The sequence below is a fragment of the Porites lutea genome, chromosome 10 (genome assembly GCF_958299795.1).
Source record: "Porites lutea chromosome 10, jaPorLute2.1, whole genome shotgun sequence".
NCBI classification, from domain to species: Eukaryota; Metazoa; Cnidaria; class Anthozoa; order Scleractinia; family Poritidae; genus Porites; species Porites lutea.
In genome coordinates, this window is record NC_133210.1 from 28,892,483 (window position 1) to 28,915,608 (window position 23,126).

A 23,126-nucleotide genomic window follows, 5' to 3' on the forward strand; every position below is an offset into this window, starting at 1 on the left:
TTATAATGAATAGTCCATTTCCCGAGTACTGTAAGTCTACTCTTAAAAGTGAATCCGATTGCACATCTTAGCTTTCCATATGTACCTACTAACTTTCTTGAGAACAACTATGTACCAGGGCTCGCTTAGTTGAAGAAGATTAAAATAACTTGGGAATGGGCATCAAAATAACCTAGTGATGACTAAACTGACACCTGTTTTGAAAGTCGATTAGCTCGTTGTTAATCTTCTCAATATCCACTTCAGTCCACAGGATATCATAATAGCCGTTAACACCATCAATAACAGCATTGTACAGCCCATACAGTTTCTGAAGCAGCCCCAGTTCTTTCTTGGTGCGAGCAAGCTCAGGGTACTCAGTCACAGGGAGACCAAACAACTGCTCACCGCCAGAGTAGGTGATGAACTTTCGCCAAAGTTCGTCAAAACGGCTCTAAAAAAACGAGGAAAACTCTCAATAAGATTTTGATACTACACAACTTTACTCCAAAGTCTGCCCTTTCTTATTTATTGTTATTTATTTATTTATGTTGATTCTTTCCTTCAAAAGAAATGTTTATAAATCTAGATTTTCACCTGAAATGTATTGAGCCTGTCACTAGCTTCCTGCGGAGTGATGCCTTCGACCATAGGACCGACCTGAAACAATAAAATCTTTTGAAATCGCCAACTAGTACTTTAGCTAACAGGTATCTACGAGTCTCAAGCTACGGTGACAAAACGGGCACCAAAAAAGCGCAACTTGTTTTACAATACATTGTTCAAAACGAGCTGAAAAGTGATGTTGCGCGTTTTACCACCCACGAATCAAACCTGTTTCGCATCAAATTAGGTTGTTGCAAGTTGCGAAAAGTCGTTGCTGAAAGTAGAGAATGGTTATACTTTTTGCAACAAAATTTGTGTACGTCAGTTGTGGGTCTTACAAGCCCAAGGCAAACTTGTTTTGAAACAAGTAACGTAAATCACATGTATATAGCTGTGTATGGCACGACTCAGTAGCTTCATTGTCTTCGAATGGACACAAAAGTTGTGGTGATACCACTAGTAGGTTGATTTAGCAACAGGACGGGAACGTCATTTGACGACGGGTAAGCGCGCGGAAAGGACTAAACTCGACTTCTGGTACCCAATTTTCCGCTTATTGCCATTGATCAATCCAGTTGTTTGATTTGCGCGCGCAGTCGTCAACAGACGTTCCCGTTCTGTTGCGAAATCAGCTTAGTATTATAAATAGCATAAGAGTTTGAGAATTACTATGCGCTAGGTTTTATTCCTAAACGCTCAGAATCTTTCAGTTAAAGAGATTTCCCATATGGACTTCCGTGTGACAATCAAATCGTAGACTACATAATGCCACCCTTCAGTGAAATAATGATGATATGATCTTCCCAGAGCTGTAGAGTTTACCTCGTCATAGTCAGATATGAAGTTTGTTGAGTCTTCATGGAAGACCACCACTCTCTCAAGTAAGTCAGCTTTAAACTTGGGTTGAATCTTTACTAGGTGACTCTGTACTTGACTCTAAAATAAAACCAGAGCCAAAATCACATGGAAACATAATTGGATGGGCCAATCAGATCTCGAAAAAGAGGAGCCGGCGTCATACTACATTATTAAGTTTAAGCAAATGGACGGGACTGTTTTTATCTGCTTATTTTCTAATCTGCAAAATTCTCAACTTGAGTCTGACCTTCGCCGTTTGCGGTAAACGTGAATCTTAATCTCTCTACTATCGATGTTAGAGTTTTTTCTGGTAATAAAAGTAAATATCAACTTCTATTTGCCCCTATCAATTCCCAACATCTTATTCCACTCTTTTGGTTTCCCTAATGCATTGCACTTGGAACGGTAAAATATTGTAAGAGAACTACACCAACAGTAATCGCAACAACAATATAATTATGATATTTACAATTAAAGAACTCCGCGCTTACTCACCGCCTGTGAAAGGAGTTTTTCAAACGAGTATCGGAGGGTGTCGACACCATCTACTTCTTCACGAGCCACTGACACCTCGAACCTGTTGAGCATCGCGTATGCCTCCTGTTAACGTAAAAATAAACAATGACAACAATAGGGAAAACAATAAGTACTGTCGAGCATTTTGTGGCGTTCACCAGTCAGCTGGGACGGTACAAATACAAATTGTGTAGGAGCTACTCGTAAAGTCTGTCCTGATTGGTCGCTGAAAACAGTAACATGTCATTCTTTCAATTGTTTCAATATTGTTTGGGGTCAGGGTTAGGCACCATTTGTGAATTCTGTTCCGAGCAGCCGCTACCACAAATACGGAAGAGTTTATATATATCTGGAAACAAGCATTTGGAAAGAGATGCAAACTGGGAACAAAACCTTACTTAACAGTAAACCATGATCTATTCTTTGTTTTTTTTTCCATGTTTTGTGTCCATTTTCGCCGTGCTCCGTTTCCCGTTTGAGTTAAATCCTTGGGAATGTCCCTAACGTTTCGTTTAATCGATACAACGATAAGTTGTAATTTCAAGACATAACAAGACACATTTTGTTAACAATAGTGCCATAGTGATTATAATAAGAAATGAAAAGTGAATATTTCTCATTTCTATCATTTCGTTCCTTTTCTTCGTTCTTTTTTTTACGGTCTACATTTTCATCATTTGCAAGTTCTTTCTCATTCATTTAAAACCAGAAGATTTACAGGACAGTCAAAATTATTCCCTTTCCCTACACTTTTGAACGCCCGCCACGCGGGCTAAAAAGATAATTACATAACTAAGCACAGTATCTTTGGGAAGCGTACCTCTATAGGTTCAAGAATCATGTCGATCCTAATTTCGTTCTGTCTAATATCTTCCAGAGCAGCCATGGCGTTTCTCACATCTTCCAAGTCATTGATCTGCCGGCCAAGTCGCTTACTGTTATCATTCACAAACTGTGTGATCTCGTCCATGCTCCTTTTGTACTTTTCGTTTATGCTGTGACCAAATAAAAGCTTCCATGCCTTGATTTCAACTCGTAAGGCAAGTTTAAAAGGCTCTGTAAAAGGGACATTATCTGGATAACTATCGGAGTAAAAACAGTGTCTGACTGTCTTGGTTGTCGTTACTTGTGATCTTAAACTAGGAATTGTCTTCTCGCGACCAAAGACAAACACACCACGAAAAATAAGAAGGAAATACCATCATCAAAGTTAAGTGGCATTATGAACTATAACAACTGTTAGTTTGGTTTGAGACTGTCACCAAACAAATGTGTTTCTTTTTCCTTGTGCGTGCCCCTACAAGTTTCACCTAGTTTGTATTGTGACGGATTACATTTATTTTGTGTTGCTTTCCATAGTTATGTGTATTGTCAGTAATCGTGCTTACATTGTGGAAGGTTAATCCTAAAACGTTCTGTAGTTGGTGTAGGATTTAAGGGAGCCGAAACGTTTCGAAGAACGCACCTTAAGTATTCCGCTAAAGAAGAGTTACTACATTACCATATTTACAGGAACCATGATTCATAGTCTGTGCCCTATACATGTTGTCATCTAACAGATAAGTTCCATTCCTGTTACAAGACGCATTTAGCATTTCATTTTTGTCCAATGTTTTTTCCCGCCTCGATTGGCTTAATAGGGAGTTTTAGCATCGACGACGGCGACGGCAGCGAAAACGTCACTTTTAAAAAGAAATTGCGTTTTTTCAAACTTTGTCGCGTTTATTCCAATTCCCGAATTCGCTGAAAATGTCTAATGTTGGCAAATATCCCTGGAGTTGATTTCCTGGGACCGCACTCAGGTTTAGAAAGAGAAAGAAAATTTCGTCATCGCTTATTTACGTCCTCCATAAAACGTGAAATTAGGCATTTTCACGTCTTAGTCGTGCAGTAACTGCAAAGAAATGTACAAAAAAGCGTGATGCACAAGCAAACTTGTTGTTTTGCTTAATAAACCTATTGCTGTTTTGACGATTTCGTTGCCGCCGCCGTTGCTAAAACTCCCTGATAGACCTTTTTACCAATACGACGGCCATATTGAATTAATTCGATCTAAGGAGTATTATAGGATGCCCAGGGGGCATGAGCACATTTCGTTGCTATTTTCGGGACATTTTTCTTAAAGTTTTCCTAGAATAAGATTCTAATGGGAAAAAAGATCCTTGTGCCGTGTTTGGATGTAATAATGATCGCCTTTTTCTAGTTTAGTGTTAGAAATATGGTCTTTCACTGTATATTTCTCGGGAAAAAGGCGATCATTATTACATCCAAACACGGCACAAGGATCTTTTTTCCCATTAGAATCTCATTCTAAGAAAACTTTAAGAACAAATGCCCGAAAAGCACTCGAAAATAGACACGAAATGTGCTCATGCCCCCTGGGCATCCTATAATACTCCTTAAATCGAATTAATTAAATATGGCCGCCGTATCGGTAAAAAGTTTCTATCAGGGAGACGGTGACGGCAACGAGGAGGGCAAAAAAAGCAATAGGTTTAGATTGGCAAAACTACAACTTTGCACGTGCATCACGCTTTTTTGTACATTTCTTTGCCGTCGTTGCACAACTTCAACGTGAAAGCGCCTAATTTCACGTTTTGTTGAGGACGGGGAACACACAACAACAACTTTCTTTTTCTTTTCCTGAACTTTGACACAGTCCTTTAGAATTAAACTAAAAAAAAATTGACATTTGACAAATTAAACGAGATGTAATAAGCGCGATAAAGTTTGAAGCTGCGCGAGCTCGCTTTTTCAGTGACGTTTTCGTAGCCGTCGCTGTCGTCGTTGCTTAACCTCCCTACATTGTTGTGGTTGTTGTTGTTGTTGTTATTTACCTGAGTACATTTCAATGGCTCCATGGCCCACTCGGAAGGTTGGCTCAATGTTTTCAATCTCTTGTTCTAAGTTCTGGTATTTCAGGATCTCGGCCTTGAATTCTGACAAGATTGGATCAGAAGCCACAAAATCCTATAGAAAAAGTTGAAAACCAGTGTGACTAACAATGAAAAATTACCGACCAATTTTCTCCCGTATTTCACTCCTACGCTGCCTTTTAAATCACGTGGTTGGAAGAAGCACAAACCCGAAACGTCATAATAGGGACCTTTAGATTCTAAAGCTTCGGTAAAACGGGGGACAAAAGCATGCAACTTGTTTTGCAACATTGCTGACGAACGAGTTGAAAAACGATGTTGCGCGTTTTAACCCTTATGAAATCTTCTAACAAACTGATTTGTTGCAAGACATGCAGGTTTAATGTGGTTGGTAAAACGTGCAACATCAGAATTCAACCCGTTTTGCACCAATGTTGCAAGACAATTTGCTTATTTTTGTTGCCCGTTTTTCCGCACCTTAAGATGAGGAAGACTCAAGAACGAGATTTTCTCAATACTAAGTAGTGCGCGTGCGTGAAAGAGCGTCATTTTGGCGGGAAAAAGGGTTTGGGGTCATCATTCTCTTAAGGGTTTTAGCGAAATTGTGGTGATGGCGGAAACAAGCCATAAATGAGGCGCCTTAACCTTCCTCAATAAAAATAATGCTCGAAAGACATCTTTGTTTGACACGAAGATGTGATTTTGTCATTTAAAAGAATTTCTCAAGTCCCATAGCGAATGAGAACCCGTAAGTGTCATTATTAACAAAATAAACAAGACAGCCCCTTTAAACGAGTAATGTTTTTGTAGCAATGTACTAACAGCGACGGCTTTCTCCTTGTCTTCGTCCCAGACAGAGTGAAACTGTGTGAAGGAGTCGAGACAGGTTATGACCTCCGCCTTGGTAGAGCTGATCACTGAGGTCAGCACCATCAGAAGCTTGGTGATGTCCTTGTGTTCGGCAACACTCTTGTAGTAGTTCTTAAGTTTGCTGGGTAGAATCTCTTCCTCTGGGGAAAATCAAGAAATCAGTATACGTTAAGGAAAAGATGAAAACATCAGTACCCCACAAGCACGGATTAGGGAAAAGAGGATAAGTCCCCGTGAGGGATTAAAATCTAGATCCTTCTAGATTAATCTTGGAAATTCGGTAGGTTGGATGTCTGTTGGGGTTACGAACTCGATTCGGCAACAAGACAGCACCCACACTCGTGGCATATTGATCATTCCTCAACATCAACATTATCATCATTATTGCCATTATTATCACCAGAATCATTATTTTCATCGTTAGCACCAGCATCGGCATCATACTCATCACTAACACCATCACTGTTGTCATTGTCAGAATCAACACAGGCACCACTACCACAACAACCATTATCATTATTATCATCATCATCATCACCACCACCACCACCACAACCACAATCATCATCTTCATCAAAATCATTGTCATCATGACCGAAAGTGTCAATTAAGGCACGAATTAAGGCACGAAGAAGATATTTAACACAAGTAACTCTGAACTAGAGGCAAGATTATCATATTAAAGTAATCAATGCTAACAAAAGATAACGCAAAACTGACTGAAAATTACTTTTACCTTTTCTGGGAAGTGTACAGCTTCTTGAAAAGCTTACACTTACGTTATAGACAGTCTTTAACCCTCTAAAACGGTCTAGAAATTTTAACAAATACAGTGGGAGGTCAATTTACTCACTCGAGTCGGTAGCTCGCACTGTTCTCTTGATGTGCCCAGGAGACGCTTCTCCGTTGGAACTGATTTCCATCATTTTGAACCTTTTCTGTCCCCACTGAGCCACAGACCGGTTAACATCTAAGACTGACTGAGTAGCTTTGTTTAGAGCCTGCTGAATATCGTCCAGAGAAGGATGGATGACCTGTGCACAAACGTTACAACACAGCTTGTCAACAATGAAGAACGAACAAGTACTTGACTGACAAATCATATCACACTATCATAGGTTTGGAAATATTCAAGTGTGCGTTTGGACCGACCAAACACCTTTTTCTTGCTGTACATGTATTCCTCTCCGTGGCAACTACGTGATATAGTTTGCTGTTCTCTTCTCTACATCAGCTGTATGGTTTCCTGTTTGTCATTGACCTGACCTACTTGTGCTTAGAACGGATACAAAATCTGCAACTCTTAGCCAAAGCCGGCGTTCGGAATTGTTTGCATTTTACATCACTTATTATTCGTTATTAGCTCCTCACAATGGAGTAATCTTGAAACAAGTAAGAGTAAATTTATCGGAGTGCTAGATAGGGACCTCAAGCAACAGTAACGTTGACGTCAAAAATGGCAACCGGAAGTTGATATTTTCTATTTTTCAGTTCTCTGACTTGGCAAATTCGTACAGCGGTAGTTAAAACAAAGGCATTCACATTCGTTGTGTCAGACAGAAGCGATCCATCAAGCGAGACACCAAACTTCCGGTTGCTATTCATGACGTAAAGGACGTCAGTGTTCTCGTTGCTTGAGCTCGCTGTCCTAACCAAACTGCTGTTTTCAACCTCGCTTTTATTAATCAAACATTCTCACCACATGAGGAATGACAAGAGTTATCTCGGCCTTGAAGAATGGAGCTTTGTTGTAAGTATTTGATAATCCAGCGGATGAAGAAAAGGCCCTCTTGCCGTAGGTTGACCGCGTTGTGCTGAATAAGATAAAAAAAATTGCAAAAATCTTGTCACTATTTTCAGCTTTATTGTAATTCTGACCCAAGTTGTTCAAAATCGAGTAAAACACATAGAGAGTAGAAACAAAACAAGGAAAGAGGACGTAAACACAAAAATTAGTATGCAAAATGAATGAGCCATTACCGAGTTCCAAAAACTCTACTTTCAAACAGAAGCTAAGAACACACCCTTTCTTGTGAAAATGAGTTTTACTTGCACGAGAATGGCTTTGCGCTCAGCCTCACTTTGAGACAACTCCGAAATGGCCTATTTAAACAGTACTACTGGACCACAATCTCTCACTAACTGTCTAATTTGAAAGTCCCCAGTTTGAGCGCAGGGCCCGGTTGCTGCATTCAGGGTTAAAACTTTGCTTCACTTTTTGTATTTACTTTCTAATACATTGCTTAGCGTTACATTATGTGCCAACATTACTGTATCTCAGAGTAAAGGCTCAATAGTATTTTGTAAGCATGAGTTACATATTCTAAGTCAAGAAAACCCTGCTAGAAATTTAGCTTAATCTTGGGTTAAACTTAACCATCTTTTGAGGAACCGGGCCTGCAGAAGGTTAAACAACAGACAAACAAACAAATAGAAAAAGACCTGATACAAAACAATCTTCTCTTCATTCCATCCAAAGCATTTCTTGTAGCCCGCAGAAGAGCTTCGAAATTACGGTGATTGAAGTACAAAATCAGCTCATCGATTTCTTCGTTTATACTTTTCTCGTCCGGTAATTTGGGCGTCTTTGCCCTCTGTTCTTTGCTGTCCTTCTCTCCGCGGTTGCTCTCCATTTTACGGTCTTTATCCTTATCAGTAGGCTTAGCAGGGGGAGATCGAGGTCCCAGGGCAGACACACCAATACTTTCCAAACTATCAAGGAAGATACTCGCTAGTTCATGCACGGCTTCTTCCACGCATAGACTCATGTGGTCCAGGGCCTTGCCAAGAGGCTCACAGCGTTTCTACAGCATAGCAACAAAGTAGAGACCTTTAGATTCGAGTATGAGAACGACTACGATGACCACATTTAATTTTATATTTTCTCGCCTATTCTCTAAAAATAGACACCCCGAAAAGCTAAATTGTCCTTTTTTTTTTTTTTTTTTCACCACAAAAGTTAGTAAGCTTATTTCCGTTGAAGGAGGTAAAACCCTCTTCCTATCGGTTTATGATAAAATTCCTAACATTTGACAACTTCAAAAGTAGGTTGAGTTTGATCGTCCGGGTGAACGTAGTCCTGAATAGGACTGTTGTTGTTGACAGTGACTGACGTTTCGACAACCTGTGCGGTAGTCATCTTCAGAGTCAAAGTGAGTTGTATCACGTCAGTTGATGGTATTATACTCTGGTTATTGATTTGATTGGTCAATTACGTCGTGATGTTATTGGTCGTCTGTCAGTTAAGCCGTGATGTTATTGGCTATGAAGACTCGTAATCAGTAATTGGTGCGTTTCGATCCGTCTATTAGAGAGCTTTAGATTCTAAGACGAGTACGACCACGAGTACAAGATTTTCTCAATACTAAGTAGTGTACGCGCGTGAACCAGCGTCATTTTGGCGGGAAAACGTGGTAGCCGTCGTGATTCTACTACGAGTTTTCGCGCAAATGTCGGGGTGGCGAAAACAAGCTATCAAATTTAAAAGTTGTATCATTTTGCGATTGAGAGAGCGCGTAACCTGCTTCACTAAAAATAACAATGCTAACTTTTCTAGTGAAAAATGGTAAAATGAAGCTTTGCAGGAAGTCTACATTTTGAGAAGACGCGAGAAAACTTTAAGTCAAATCTTGTACTCGTAGCCGTCCTCGTCCTCGAATCTAAAGGTCTCTATTGTCACAGTTAAACAGTCGTCTATTGTTAGTCAAATTGTCATTCTCTCGTAGTTAGTTTTGCTTGATCTCGTCAATAAGTCGTTTGTACGGTGCTGGTAACTGTTGGCTACGACAACAACTTGTTTGATAACTTGTTTTCACCACTTCGATATTCTCGTTAAAACTCGTAGTAGAATGGCGACGGCTATCGCGTTTTCCCGCCAAAATGACGCTGGTTCGGGCATGCGCCTTAGGTTAGTACTGGAAAAATATCGTTCTCTTAGTCGCCGTCGTCTTAGAATCTACAGGTCTCTAACATAACGTGTAAATAAACGAATACAGTCAACCTCACTGACTATCGAGCTACTACTTACGGACAAAGCAGCTGATAGTTTAACAAACTTTTTTCACGACTCAGGATCTCTCTACCACAGTCTCTCAGTTAGTTGTTACGTTAGAAGCGAGCCTCTTTAACAAAAGGTTAAACTGCGATGGGCTTACCTGTGTTCTGGTAACAAATTCATCAATAGTCCAAGAATCATCTTTGGGCAATTCACAAAGAACAGTCTCACTGATCTCACGAAGCACAGCATCAATTCGGGCATCTCGAATGTCATTAACTTGTTTTACCAGTAGATCCACTTGCCGCAAACGGCTGTACACATTGGCGATGTAAGAGGGTATGTTAAGAGAATTCCAATTTAGCATGGTTACTCCGGGACTGATAGCACTCTCAACCTAGAAAATAACGGATAGCGGAACTATTTACAATGCTCGATACTTCCGCATTGATTTTTACCTCTTGAGATAACTATTTAAAAATAGGTATGGGGTTAAATTCCCTCGTGTCACGCTTTGTTGCACATTTCTTTACCATCACTGCACGTCGACGACCACAACGTGAAACTGCCTAATTTCACGTTTTGTGGCGGGCGTGAATACAAGAAAACGATCCTCTTTTTCTTGCTTCAAACAGGCCTTTAGAATTCAACCCTCGACAAATTTACCAACATTTTACAAATTGAACGACATGGAATAACAGCGATTTATACTACTACATCAGAAATTTCTGCAATTTGATGTAGCAGTGGTATTTCAGCTTAATTTGAAATACCTACATGTGAAAATTACAAACCTTTTGTGGGTAGTAGTATAAACAAATAATAGCATGATTTGTACGTGATATTTGGCATAAATACCGCTTGTGATATTTCAAAATTGTCTCAAATTTTCACTTGCCTAACGGCTCGTGAAATTACGTATAACAATTTCGAAATATCACTCGTGGTATTTATGCCAAGTATCACTACAAATCATGCTATTACCTATACGAATTTTGAAACTGTGAATTCACTTTCTAAGGCTATGATCACTATACCGGATGGCTTTTACGACGGCACGAAAACCATACCGGATACGGCTTCTGTTCGCACATAAAGACACTGGTTTCGGCGCGATTTCTCTAACGGAGCGAAGCTGCGCCGCACCGATCTCTAAAGGCGATGTTACACGAGACGATTTGCAACGACGATTTTAAGCGCAACACAGCGTCGCAACATTGTTGCGACATTGTTTCGAATGGTTACAACATTGCTCCAGCATTGCAACCATGTCTTGCGCTAAAAATCGTTGTTGCGAATCGTCCGGTGTAACATCACCTTAAAGTGAAGAATTACATATCACTTGAACATAATCTAAACCTACTCGTTGCACGTGAGGTCCCATCAAAGGAAGAAATATGTTTGGAATCTTTGCTCTGACTTTCTTGACATCTTCAAGCATCAGCTGTAGGTTGACACAACAAGTGGATCATTACACGTTTCTGGGGAGCTGCGCACCTACCCCTACTCAAAGCCAACATTAACACTTGTTTCTCACTTTCGAACAAGTCACCATAATTTGTTCGTGAGTTGACTAGATTAGAAAACATGTCAGGGGAAAACGTTTTTTCAGTTTTGGCGATGAAAAGACTATCATTCACCGTGGTAAGGTACCACTCTTGGAAAAAGAGATTCGTCCAGGAATGAACCCTACAACAAAAACTATGAATGCAGAGATGCAATCTAAAAAGGGGAAAATCTCTAAGTGAGAGCATATAGCATTAATTAAGAGATAAATTTGACAGTTCAATAAATATCCCCTACAAGTGTGGTTGAGTCATTCAGAATCCTTTAGTTTACCCTAGAGGAAGTTGTTTGTTCAGTAATAGTTAGTACAGGGGACTGTTATGTCGGCGCGCTTCAAAGAGCGATGTGTTTGTTTTGATTTTTGCCTTGTCACGTGGTTGCGAGAGAGGTTAAGTTGAATCTCTTTTTTATCCATATTAGTTACTGTTATTTTTACAACTACTTGACATGGAAATTATGGCCGTGGAATTTCCACACTGCCACTCCAAGAGGTGAAGATGGCCTTGTACAGTATCGACGGAAATAGCTTAATAGTAATCAGATCGGGCATGAAATGTCCAGTATACCTTAAGCTCATCTGCTAAACCCCTGATAACATTCCTTCTTAGGTACAGCAGTCGAGCTGTCTCTGGTATTGACAGGTCCATTTTCATCATCCCTTCTGTCTCACGGATCAGCTGGATCAGCTGAGGATCGCAGTTTACAAACAGTTCACCGGTATCTGGGTGTCGAACCAGCAATGAAGCTTGCAGCCCTAACAAAAGCCAAACGTACCATGAATCACACTGTCTACTGGGCGACAAATTTACGCTGGTACTTAAAAAAATGCCTGAAAGTGAAATTTCACTTCAAGGTTCTTTTTTTACGTTTTTACGTACTTTATATGCCTGTTGTTTGAATTTCTCATGTTTTTCATTGGTATCTTTGACCATGCCCTCTGGCAGCCAGAAAATTTGCGACAGATACATGCGGCCAAAGGTCATTGTGACGTCATTTGCGTTCTCAAAAACTAACAGCTAACAGAGGTCTCTCACAAGAAGAGAAAAACGATAGAAATGAGGCAAACACTTACTGATTTTCCAAACCGGTTTCGTTTAATGTGGAATGCGCGCGCCCTGTTAAAACTGCGCGCTGGAAATTTCTGAGCTCACAGTTGTTATTCGCGCACACCAGGTCTGTGAGTTGTGTTGCAAGTGACTAAACATAACTGGTTGTTGCGGAAACGCTAATACATGCGTGATACAAAACAAATCTGAGGCCGGCAGAGGTCTATCTTTCCTCTCCCTTTTCTCCTGCCGTGAGAGACCTCTGTTAGCAGGGGAAAAATGAACGCGGACCCTGCTAGCAATCATACCTGTCTTGGCCACTTCCACCTGCTTCAGCCAGCCGTTGTGATAAAGAATCTCAAACTCCACTAGAACAGTGGCCAGCTGGTTGAAGGTGCGGATAATTTTGGCCGCCTCCGGAGTTTTTAAGCAAGATGGATGCTTTTGAAATATGTCCATGGGATTACGTATTCGTCTCATGAGTTGACGGGCCCAAGCAATGCGGCCGGAGATAGGGGGAACGTCCCGGTGCACTGGGGGATTTTCACAGTTCTTTTGATACAACTGGAAGAAAACAAAACATTGAGATGTTAAAATACACGGCTTCTGTGTACGTGTAAATTAACCGCACTCAGGGACCCCGGCCATAACTACCCCTGGGTGAGCCGCCTCCTACGGGTAAGCCGCCCCCTACTCCGGAAAAACAGCAAGGCTACCGGGTAGAACGACGAAACCAATACCACACCTGGGAAATCATGGTCCTCCTTTATAAAGCTGCATGTAAAAAAAGTTCGCCTATACCCGTAACCAAAAACGGATCGGTGTATCTTAAGGTTCCTAATCAAAGTACCCTATATTAATAGAGAGATTCATAAATAAAGTTCAGAATAAACAGCTAAAAGCAATTTTTTGACTAAGTTTAATCAATTTAGGTTTCAGGGAAACAGCCCACCTATCCCTCCCTTACGTCAACAAGTCAAATGTTGTCTTAGGGGAGGGGTAGTATTCATGTCGGTTCATCTAGTAAAACTATCTCGTGCCAATTCTATCTACTCATTTATAATTAAGTTTTCAGTATTTTACTAGCTCAGTTAAAATGACTTTATTTTAACCAGACTAACCTTGGATATGACTTCCACTTCTCTGCCGAAGTGTTGGAGAAGGTACGCATACCTCTCTTCAACGTATGGCTTCAGACTGGGTATTCCAAGCTTTTCAAATCTAAACAGCATGACAGGGAAACAGTATAGCGTCAAAGCCTTTGTATTAAGGTTACACGTCGTGTTTATTGTGACAAGAGTCTTAGGGCTTATAGGACGTGGATTAGGCTCCGCATTGTTTCTTGTCCTTGCTCATAAGGTGATAATTATTGCAAAAAAATATGCGTCACATTCTGTCAGTGGTAACTATTTTCGAATATTGTACTGAAAGTGTCCAGCTCGAAGCCTTTTCTAACATGTACTACAGCCGTAATTTTCAGGCAAGCAAGCACTCCTTATTTCTTGTGTGAGGTAGCCGTCTTTGATTCTGAGAGGAGTGGCAGATTTAACGTAGTAAAGGTGCAGTTACTTGGTTGGCCATAAGACTTAAAGGGGTTAAAGTGGGTCGAAGCCTGTCCTCGCCACCCCCTTACTTCCCTTGTAGCATCAGACACCTCCACCACAACCTTAGTGAAGTTTGGTACTCACCACCCAGACAACGTATGAACTGCAGGCTACGCCGGTATTTCTGGTAAGTTAATTGTTACTGTTGGGTAGTAAAGGGTAAATAGCGAAGCAGTGTAAGGCTGAAGAAGCAATGGAAATGGGTTGAGGCCTGTCTCCCCCGCCCCCTAACTTCTCCTTGCTTCATATGACTTTTTCATCGCAACCTGGTCCCAGTTGTTCAAAAAGTGGATAGCGCTCTCCACCGGATAAATCTCTATCCACTGGATAGCGCAATTGGTTTCCCTCTAATATTTATACACTGGATAGTGATTTATCAGGCGGTTAGCGCTATCCAGCTTTTGAACAACTACGGCCTGAGCGATATCTGGTACTCACTACCCAGAAACCGACCGGATGACAGGCTTTACCGGTATTTTTTAGGAAGGTTGATTGTTACTCTTGGATATTAAAATACAAATAGAGAAGTAACGGGCGTACGACTGAAGGGGCGAAATGGGGTGAGGCTGTCTTCCCCCACCACTCATATCCCCTTGCACCATCACAATCTTCGCGAGCCCTGGTACTCGCCACCCAGAAAACGCCTGCATGACAGGCCACATCGGGATAACTATTTCTACTCTAAGTTGATTGTTACTATCGAGCGTTAAAGGACGATGTTAAGGCACAAAAATACGCACCTGCCTAACAGCTCCAAAGACTGGGAAGTGGTGGCTATTTTTTCAAAACAGCCGTTCATAAACATTTTCAAGTGATTCTATACAAAGATAATACAAACAATTTAAACAACAAGACAGCTGGAAAACGCAGGATAGTTACAATGGTCTAGTGCAAAAGTGTGTCAAATGTTAATTTGTCCCTGGTCTATTCTACCTTTTTAGGAACTTAGTAGAGTGCTTTTAACCTCGACGGATATACCTACGCTAAAATTTAAGTTTCAACAGTGGTTTTATTGAGAAAGTTGACAACCTATTAAGACTCATATTCACGGTTTTGAAAATGAAACTTTATAGGAATGATGAAATGGAACCAAGAAGTATATGGGTCCGAACAGGGTTGAGGGGTAAGAAAACTGGCAAAATGCTAACGAACCTCATTCACTGATATACTGTCTGATTCAGGAAAAGAGTATAATGATTGGTGTGGGTGACCTGTGGCTCAAATAAACAAATCATACAAAAATATGCAAGCACAGGACAAACCTGGATTTCACTAATCTGGCGTCTGAACTCGAAGAAATCTGCCTCAAAATCGGTTTTTCTGTGGTCCAAAGGATCGTATGGCTTTTTCTTTAGCGCCGAGTACATGTGATGGAATCTATTCGAGATTGTTTCAATCCCTTCTATCTTTGATTCCGACAAAACAGAGAACGTTTCCAGCGCATTTATTACTTCTATGATCTACAACAACAAGCAAAAAGGACAAATTAAAGGTTACCACATAGGGGCCAAAGATAATAGTAGGTAATTGCATTTGTATCTTTTCATGTGATGAACGTAATGTTAATGAGCCAGAACAATCGCTTTTGTTTACCGGCGTTAGGTTTGTCAGATGTGAAATTTGAAGATCGAAGTTCGACCTGGGCCCAAATCTGGGCCGATTAGCGCTAACCCAGGGTTAAATTTAAACCCGGGTTTCTTTTTCTTTTGTTCAAAAGCATTTTACCGGAGAATTTTCTCCATTCTTTTTAGAGCATTACATTATCAAGTTGTGACAAAAATAATAAAACTGGATTTGCTTTTAAAGCTTTCATATCTTAATTGAAATTTTGCACTGACCCTGGGTTATCTTGACCCTGCTTTGACCTTCCCGGCCCCGGGCATTAGTGTTTTAATTACATCCTTCTCGTGTGCTTAAATCGTTTTTGTCGTCCACAAGTAAACAGTCGCAAAGAAGTTAACAATAGAAAATTATACATAAAATGCAACAAGACTAAGAGCACAGTTTACGCTCAATAACCATTAAAACAAATAGAAAAAAAAAAACATTAAGGACGCATTATACAGTATGCTTCATACCTGGCTTAAACGTTTGCAAAACGTGTCGAATTTGCCAAAGATGTACATCTCTGAGAACTCAAAAGGTTTCTTGCTGGGGTCCTCTGCAATGCGCTTCTTGGTTCGCTGAAAGCATTTCTGATATTCCTGGTTCAACTTCAAGCAAGCTTTAAGCTTCTCTATCAGGGGCTGTCTAGGCTGGTCCCAGACTCGGTTCACACCACGGTCTGTTAGGTAATTCTTACACGCAGTCACCATTTGATTGGTGACCTGAAATAAAGGTGCAGTCTTCAGTTAACAATAGGCAGACTTCACAAGGACACGAACGGCAAAAAACCAATACTAAGACGAGTACGACAACGAGTACGAGATTTTCTTAGTACTAAGTAGTGCTCGCGCTTGATCCAACGTCATTTTGGCGGGAAAATGTGGTAGCCGTCCTCACTCTACTACGAGTTTTAGCGATAACGTCGAAGTGGGGAAAACGCGTTATCAGATGTTGGAAGTTTTATCATTTTGCGATCGGCAGAGCGCGTAACCTCCTTCACTAAAGGTAACAGCGCTAACTTTTCTAGTGAAAAATGGTAAAATGAAGCTTTCCGGGGAGTCTCTATTTTGAGAATACGCGAAAAAACAAAAAAATCGTACTGGTAGTCGTTCTCGTCCTTGAATCTAAAGGTCGCTAATAGTTTTTAGGGAGCTTAAGCCGAACGGCGACGGCGACGGCAACGAGAACGGAAAATCAGCAATAGTTTTAGTGTAGCAAAACAACAACTTTGCACGTGCATATCCCTTTTTGTACCTTTCTTTGCCTTCGTTGCACGACAACGACGTGAAACTGCCTTATTTCACGTTTTGTGGAGGACGGGAACACAAAACGACCCTCTTTTTCTCTTTCTGAACTTTGATAAAATTCCTTTAGAATTTAACTCCACAAAAATTCGCCAGCATTTGACGAATTTGAACGTGATGGAATACGCGCGATAAAGTTTGCAGCAGCGCGAAAACACTTTTGAACTGACGTTTTCGTAGCCGTCGCGATCGTTCTTGCTCAAGCTCCATTTTAGCGAAACAACAACTCTGTACATGCATCACGCTTTTGTGTAAATTTCTTCAGTTGCCGTTACTGCACGACAACGATGTAAAAATCCTTAATTTCAAGTTCTCTTCTCGTGAATTTCGAGACAGTCCTTCAGTATTCAACACTAGAAAAATGTGTCAACGCATTGAACGAGATGAATAAACGCGACAAACTTTAAAGTAGCGCCTACGCCTACGCCTACTAAAGAGCCTACTAACAATTGTCAGACAGATAGCTTGCCTTAATGAAAAGAGACGTCATCCTTTGCGAAGTGTTGTAGTATCTAGAAATGGTGTGTATCATCTGTATAGCATTGATCAGCACAGGAATAACATCTGTCATAGAAACCTGAGAAGACAAACAGACCAACAGTCAATAGCGATTCTAAACAAGTTGACGTATCACTCATTTTCATAGCCAGTACATCAACATTCTTCGAGCTTGCATTCAAGATGAATGATCCTAGCGGTAGACAAAGTGTTCACAAACGTGAATGCGAGAGAGTGTTCTATCTAAAAGCAAACAGTACCTTGTTTGGGGATTAAAGTAACCACCAATTCAAGCAAGAGAGGAAGGCCCCTTCTTATACCAGAAACAGAGAATGCCAAAAAATGAAATTTAACAAGCGCTGCATTTTTGCCAGTAAGGTGCAGTGCTTATTAGTACTTTTCCTCCTAAGCACGGCGCTTATTCAAGAAAGGGCGCTGTTTTGAGTAAATATATTGGTTGTTCATACCGGGTCTGAGTGATAGAGAGGGTCACAAGCTTTCTCCAGTGTGTAAAGAAACTTCACATTGTCTTTCGCTTCATTGGCAGCATCTGTTATTCGGCAATCCAACTCACGCCAAAACTATAAAACATAAACAGCTTTTTTAGGCAAATTAGACATCACCTTACATAACTAGTTTAAAAAAAGGTCTTGAAAAAAAACGCGTAATGCAGTTAAAATCGTTACATTGTTACATTTAATCAGCCTTCACTACGTAGCTCGTATTTAACTTCTCTAAGATCACTGCAAGTACCCACTAAAGTAAATTTGTTAAAACGAAGAGTCGGTTTAGAAAACCAGTATTTAACAAGTAATTGTCAAAGATGACATGAGTATAGCGATAAAATCATGAAGGCACACGATCGATGTATTTAAAGGAAGGGACCATCTTATCAACAAAGTCACCTTTAGTGTTTTTGACTTAGCAATATGCAGAATTCGTAAAACTGCTCTACAGTCTTGATGGTTAATTTGCTCCACTAGTGAGCTGAATTTTGCCATTCTCATTTTCCAGTGTTCCAGTTCTGCCATGGGTCCTGTATCATCTGCTTCCTTCCTCATCTGTTCGCTCTGGGCCAGCACCTATGGGCAACAAGACAGAAAGTGCAAATACTATTGACATTATTTCTTCCACTTGCATGCTAAGCCAAGAATAAAGATGAGCACAGTCTGTACAGAGTAACAGTTATATTACTCTCTCTCACGCTCTCTCTCTTCCTCTGTTCCAATTGATACGTTTTGGCAACGTAAATTCCCCACTGCGTCTCTATTATAATCACATTATCACAGCGCGGTCTGACCTACATGTACATGTACTACTCCAGAATAGATAATCCCCAACTCTGATATGTCTTCCCAAAGCTATAAGTGCTTTTCTCTAACCCAAGAAATTCCTACTAAGTAAATGCAGACTTGTCGAAGGTTTATACCTCACAGACCGACCTTATAACGCTACGACAACGTAGTTATTAATGTCAAGCCATCACCCCTTTAACCAAAAAGTAATTGAAAACTTCCCTAACGCAGCAACACTAGAGTGACGAGTCAGTTGTTAACAAACATGGTTCACTAAGTGATTTGCCTTGGGCGCAAACAATGTGAATACCGAGCAGGCAAGAGACGAAAGGAGTGAAATTTCATTTACATCGTGAAAGAACTCACTTTTTCAATCTGTTTACACCAAGAGTGCACAAGCTCGTCCAGTAAAGAGAGTGTTTCCTGATTGTTTGCTAGCGCTTGATAATCAGCTGGCCCCTCAAGGGAACTGACGTCAATCACTTTACAAGGGTGTAACTTTATTGCTTCATTCACTGATGCATGCGCTCCTACGAAAAAACACAATGGCTGAAATGAATACATGGCAATTAATCACTTAATTTTGGTAAGTATGATACTTCAAGCATAGCTGTTGTGTTTAGATTTAACCTTAATTATTTTTGTTTGCTTTAATCTTGTTATCACACATTAGCATGACTGAAAACAAACTGAGGAAAAAAAAATTCAACAAACATCTAATGTTCAGCCCAGTCAAACTCAAACTCTGTATTTTAATATTGACAGTCACCTCTGATGTTAGATTTAAAGAAAACTGGCTGCAGGGCAGTTAGTGCGTGCTGTGGACTTTCCTAGTTAATTTTTTAAACTATATTTACGGTATACCTTTTACCTTGATCTACTCTACCATAACATTTAAATAGCTGTTAACATAATATTAACATTATATAACATAACTGTTATTACCCATAACAGTGCAATTTTGTCAGGGTCTTTCATGATCAAAACAGTTCTAATCCAGAATCAAAACTGTCTTACCATCTATAAAATGCACAAAGTTGTCTAAAGATTCAACAAACTCCTTTTGGGCATGAATTCCTTGTGGAGTCCCAGTTAGTTCTCCCCAGTTGGACATTGCATTAATAGCTGGTAAGTAGATCTTTCTGAGATGAGCCTTAAGAGCTGGAATAAGCGATCCAGCTTCCGCAACATTGATAATGCCAAAGGATACTTCCTGAATATTAGTCAACAAGAAAGAAAAACACACATATCATATGCAATGTTTTTTGTTTTATGTTTTTTGGGAAAATTCATATTACATAAGGATTGCAATCAATCCTGCTAATCAAAAAGGGTTTGGGGGCTAGTTGAAATGACTTGTGGGCTAGTACATGCTAGCTAAAGCTTGCCCGAATGGCAGGCTGTAAAACTGACTTTCTTTCACCCTGGATAATCAATCACGAAAAGGAAATCAACCCTTTTCAAAATTCCTTTTAAGTGCTCTCCATACAGTTCCTTAATGAATATCAGTTGCGAGAATTTGTTAGAAAAACAAATCATTTTCATGTAGGTAATTATTTTATTAATTCTCATTACCATTTTTTGATCATGTATTAATATTGTTTGGAGAAAATTGATAAGGATCAATTTTTGAACTTATATGGTTAAACCTTGCAAAGTAACATACATCAGCGATTATCCTCATTTTAATATCTTTGGTAGCATCAGCTTTCACACAATACACTAGAGTTCCTTTCAGTCCCTCTTCTAATCCATCTGTAACTAGAAGAACACTGGTGTTTCCAGACTTCGGCGCATGTAGCACTGAACGAGCTCTTACTTCAGTGTCTTCAAACAATGAAAAGGGAACAGTATATAAGCAGACTTATCATAAGTATCTATTCTAATATTAGCTTATATTGTCTTGGGACGAGTTGTTGGGGTGAGTAAAATATGTCAGCAATCACAAATTCTAGGGACAGTGACATAATAGAGAGATTAAGATTCACGTTTACGGCATACGGCAAACGGCAAACGTCAGTTGAAAATTTCTCAGAATAGAAAATAAGCAGATAAAAACAGTCCAGAACGATTCTTGTGGACAAAACTGGCATAAAACTACTTATTTTTGCGTAGAAGCAATAAACAGTAAACGAAAAACAAGAGGAAAACTTGGTCACGTGGTACAAATTCACGTTTGCCGTTTGGCGTAAACGTGAATCTTAATCTCTCTAATAGCTCGTCAAAATGACACATTTTCCCTACCCCCTTCCCCTCTGGTGAAGGGTTGATGTTGTGCATCCAAGTCTTTCTCATCACAATCAACTTTGCTTGGAGGAGAGGGGGTCAGTAGAAATTGGCTCTAACAACATTCCCAAGCTTTCATAGGGATGAAATTGCAATTTAAATTAGCATAGTGTCCCAAGATGTCTTGACCAGGCTTGTAGGTGTGACCACAATTTGTATCAGAGCAAAACGAAAAACACTTTTAGTGACATGGGTATGTCTCTTTGTCATTTCCTGGGGTTGCTTCCTTAGCCAAGATATTGACTGCTTTTCACTGTCTCTCAATGGGTCAGGCTCTACATCCACTTGGGTGTATAATATTATTGTTATTGTTTTAGACAAGACACTTTCCATGTCCAGGTATCTTCCTCCTATTCAACCATTACTGAGAGTACTTAAAAATTATTCCTCGAGCCCGAATGGGCTCTGAGTCAATAACCCATGAGGCCGAAGGCCGAAAGGGCTATTGACTCAGAGGCCATGAGGGCAAGAGGAATAATTGTTTTAGTAAAATCCAACTAGTTGGTAAAAAATATCAAGAATAAAAAAATTTTTCGCTGCTTAAAGCTAGACTTAAATCCTTTTTTGCCACCAAAAAGCTGGCGCTTTTCGCTACTAGTGGGCTATAACATATAGCCTAGTAGTAGCTCAACCAATCAGAATGCAGCATTGATAATAGACCACTAGTTGGATTTTACTAAAATGTCATATTTTCTATCTCTGTACCCTGGAAGCTGTGGTTTGTAAATTTATTTCATTCTTTTTTATATTTATCTATACCAGCTATTTTTTCTTTGCAGAGCTTATCATAATACTTACAACTTCCATCAAGATCCAATTCCTGATAAAAGAACAAAAGTGATCGTCTTCCTTTTGGTTTAAGGAAACTATCTATCATGTACACCGCCTGGAAAAGATATATATCAACTCAAAATACTGCTTTGAGTAGGTGAAGGCCTTTTTCAGTTGTAGCATTTGTCTGAAAACTCCCAGTCACCAGGAAGGCTACCACCTTTCATTATAAGCGCTACCAAGACTTAGGGAGAGGGAAGGGGTTAAGAAGACATGCTGAAGATTTGAAATTTATGGAGGGGCATTTGGAACAAACACGAAACTACTTTTAAGAAAACAAATCTGCATGTAGTATCAAAACAAAATGAACTGAGGAATCTGGTTATAAAAAGTTTGTCGATCACATTTCAAACGTTTGCAATATTTTTACTGTCTTTGTTTTTCCTTTGTTTGTCTGTATGTTGTTTGTTATTATTCAAAACCTTAAAAGCTTTATTTCGCCCTAACAACTCTGCCATTTTGTCTTTTTCACTGTTTGTTTCTCGTCTGAGTACACGTTTATCCACAAGCCGACGTTTACAGCGCTTCGCGTGGTTTTCTTGTCAATAAAAATTATTCCAGTCCATAAAGTTATAAGAATTCAAATACCTCTTCAGAATCAACAATGAATTCTTCAATGGCAGAGACTTCAAGATCTAGGTAGCCGCCAACAATTCCCAAAATAAACCTATACTCGTCTGTCATCATCCTTTTTCGAGCTTCGCGGTTTTCTTTCGCTCTTTGCTGTAATGAAAAAAGAAAAAACCTAATCAGCATCACAAAGAACATACCCTGAGAGAAACGATGCAAAAAAAGACCATGAAAATACCAGTTAGTCACAAGAAAGAAACCACAAATTAAAAGCAAGGTCCTTTAAATTCATGTGAATGGCTTCCTCTAAATTCTGTAGCTTTTTACCTGTCTTTCTTTAAGAGTTTCTCCCGTCATCGGATGAGCAAATTGCGAGGCGACACTTTTCCTTCGCCTGAGTTTGTCAGCTTTGGAACCAGCTTCATGTTCCATAGACATGCCAACTATCATACTCTTTTTTGAGCCTTTGAGGTCTCTTGTGCTCGGCTTTCCGGTGACGCTTCTTTTTTGTTCGGCCATGTTTGACTTTTTCCTTGCACTGAAAACTCGCTGACAGCTCTGTAAGTTCCGTTAAAAAATGCGAAAAAATACAATTTTGCGATCAAAAACGAATTTCAAACAAAAACCTACACATCTTGGTGTTCAAAATCACACTGTTTGCTGCATTTGACTTTCTTTCCACGCAGTTTTTAACTTTTTCACGGGAAAGAAAAAATGCGTGTTTGCTGCAAATTTCTGGTCGATTTCTGGTGAAAATCCCCGCGTAATGGCTTTTTTATCCAATCAGAAAAGAGAATAGGCTTTCCGTCAATCATTTTGTTG

At 39.9% G+C, this 23,126-nt stretch overlaps 1 protein-coding gene across 1 annotated transcript in view; it reads right to left on the reverse strand.

The window, feature by feature from the left end:
• Window positions 1–23,011, reverse strand: part of LOC140949861 (dynein axonemal heavy chain 8-like) — a 66,769-nt gene extending 43,758 nt beyond the window's left edge. Inside the window, exons 1-27 of the mRNA XM_073399005.1 lie at window positions 22,632–23,011; window positions 22,323–22,457; window positions 21,702–21,789; window positions 20,284–20,444; window positions 19,635–19,830; window positions 18,984–19,147; window positions 18,228–18,404; window positions 17,790–17,903; window positions 17,294–17,401; window positions 15,994–16,242; window positions 15,178–15,375; window positions 14,656–14,732; window positions 13,433–13,532; window positions 12,620–12,875; window positions 11,832–12,019; window positions 11,063–11,143; window positions 9,860–10,096; window positions 8,148–8,509; window positions 7,405–7,519; window positions 6,559–6,739; window positions 5,658–5,845; window positions 4,797–4,929; window positions 2,780–3,015; window positions 1,939–2,043; window positions 1,408–1,521; window positions 577–639; window positions 195–433 (exon numbers count right to left, since the gene is read on the reverse strand). Coding sequence (XP_073255106.1) covers window positions 195–433; window positions 577–639; window positions 1,408–1,521; window positions 1,939–2,043; window positions 2,780–3,015; window positions 4,797–4,929; window positions 5,658–5,845; window positions 6,559–6,739; window positions 7,405–7,519; window positions 8,148–8,509; window positions 9,860–10,096; window positions 11,063–11,143; window positions 11,832–12,019; window positions 12,620–12,875; window positions 13,433–13,532; window positions 14,656–14,732; window positions 15,178–15,375; window positions 15,994–16,242; window positions 17,294–17,401; window positions 17,790–17,903; window positions 18,228–18,404; window positions 18,984–19,147; window positions 19,635–19,830; window positions 20,284–20,444; window positions 21,702–21,789; window positions 22,323–22,457; window positions 22,632–22,823 — 4,457 coding nt within the window. The 5' untranslated portion in view covers window positions 22,824–23,011. The remainder of the gene's footprint in view (window positions 1–194; window positions 434–576; window positions 640–1,407; window positions 1,522–1,938; window positions 2,044–2,779; window positions 3,016–4,796; window positions 4,930–5,657; window positions 5,846–6,558; window positions 6,740–7,404; window positions 7,520–8,147; window positions 8,510–9,859; window positions 10,097–11,062; window positions 11,144–11,831; window positions 12,020–12,619; window positions 12,876–13,432; window positions 13,533–14,655; window positions 14,733–15,177; window positions 15,376–15,993; window positions 16,243–17,293; window positions 17,402–17,789; window positions 17,904–18,227; window positions 18,405–18,983; window positions 19,148–19,634; window positions 19,831–20,283; window positions 20,445–21,701; window positions 21,790–22,322; window positions 22,458–22,631) is intronic.
• Window positions 23,012–23,126: the final 115 nt, after the last annotated feature.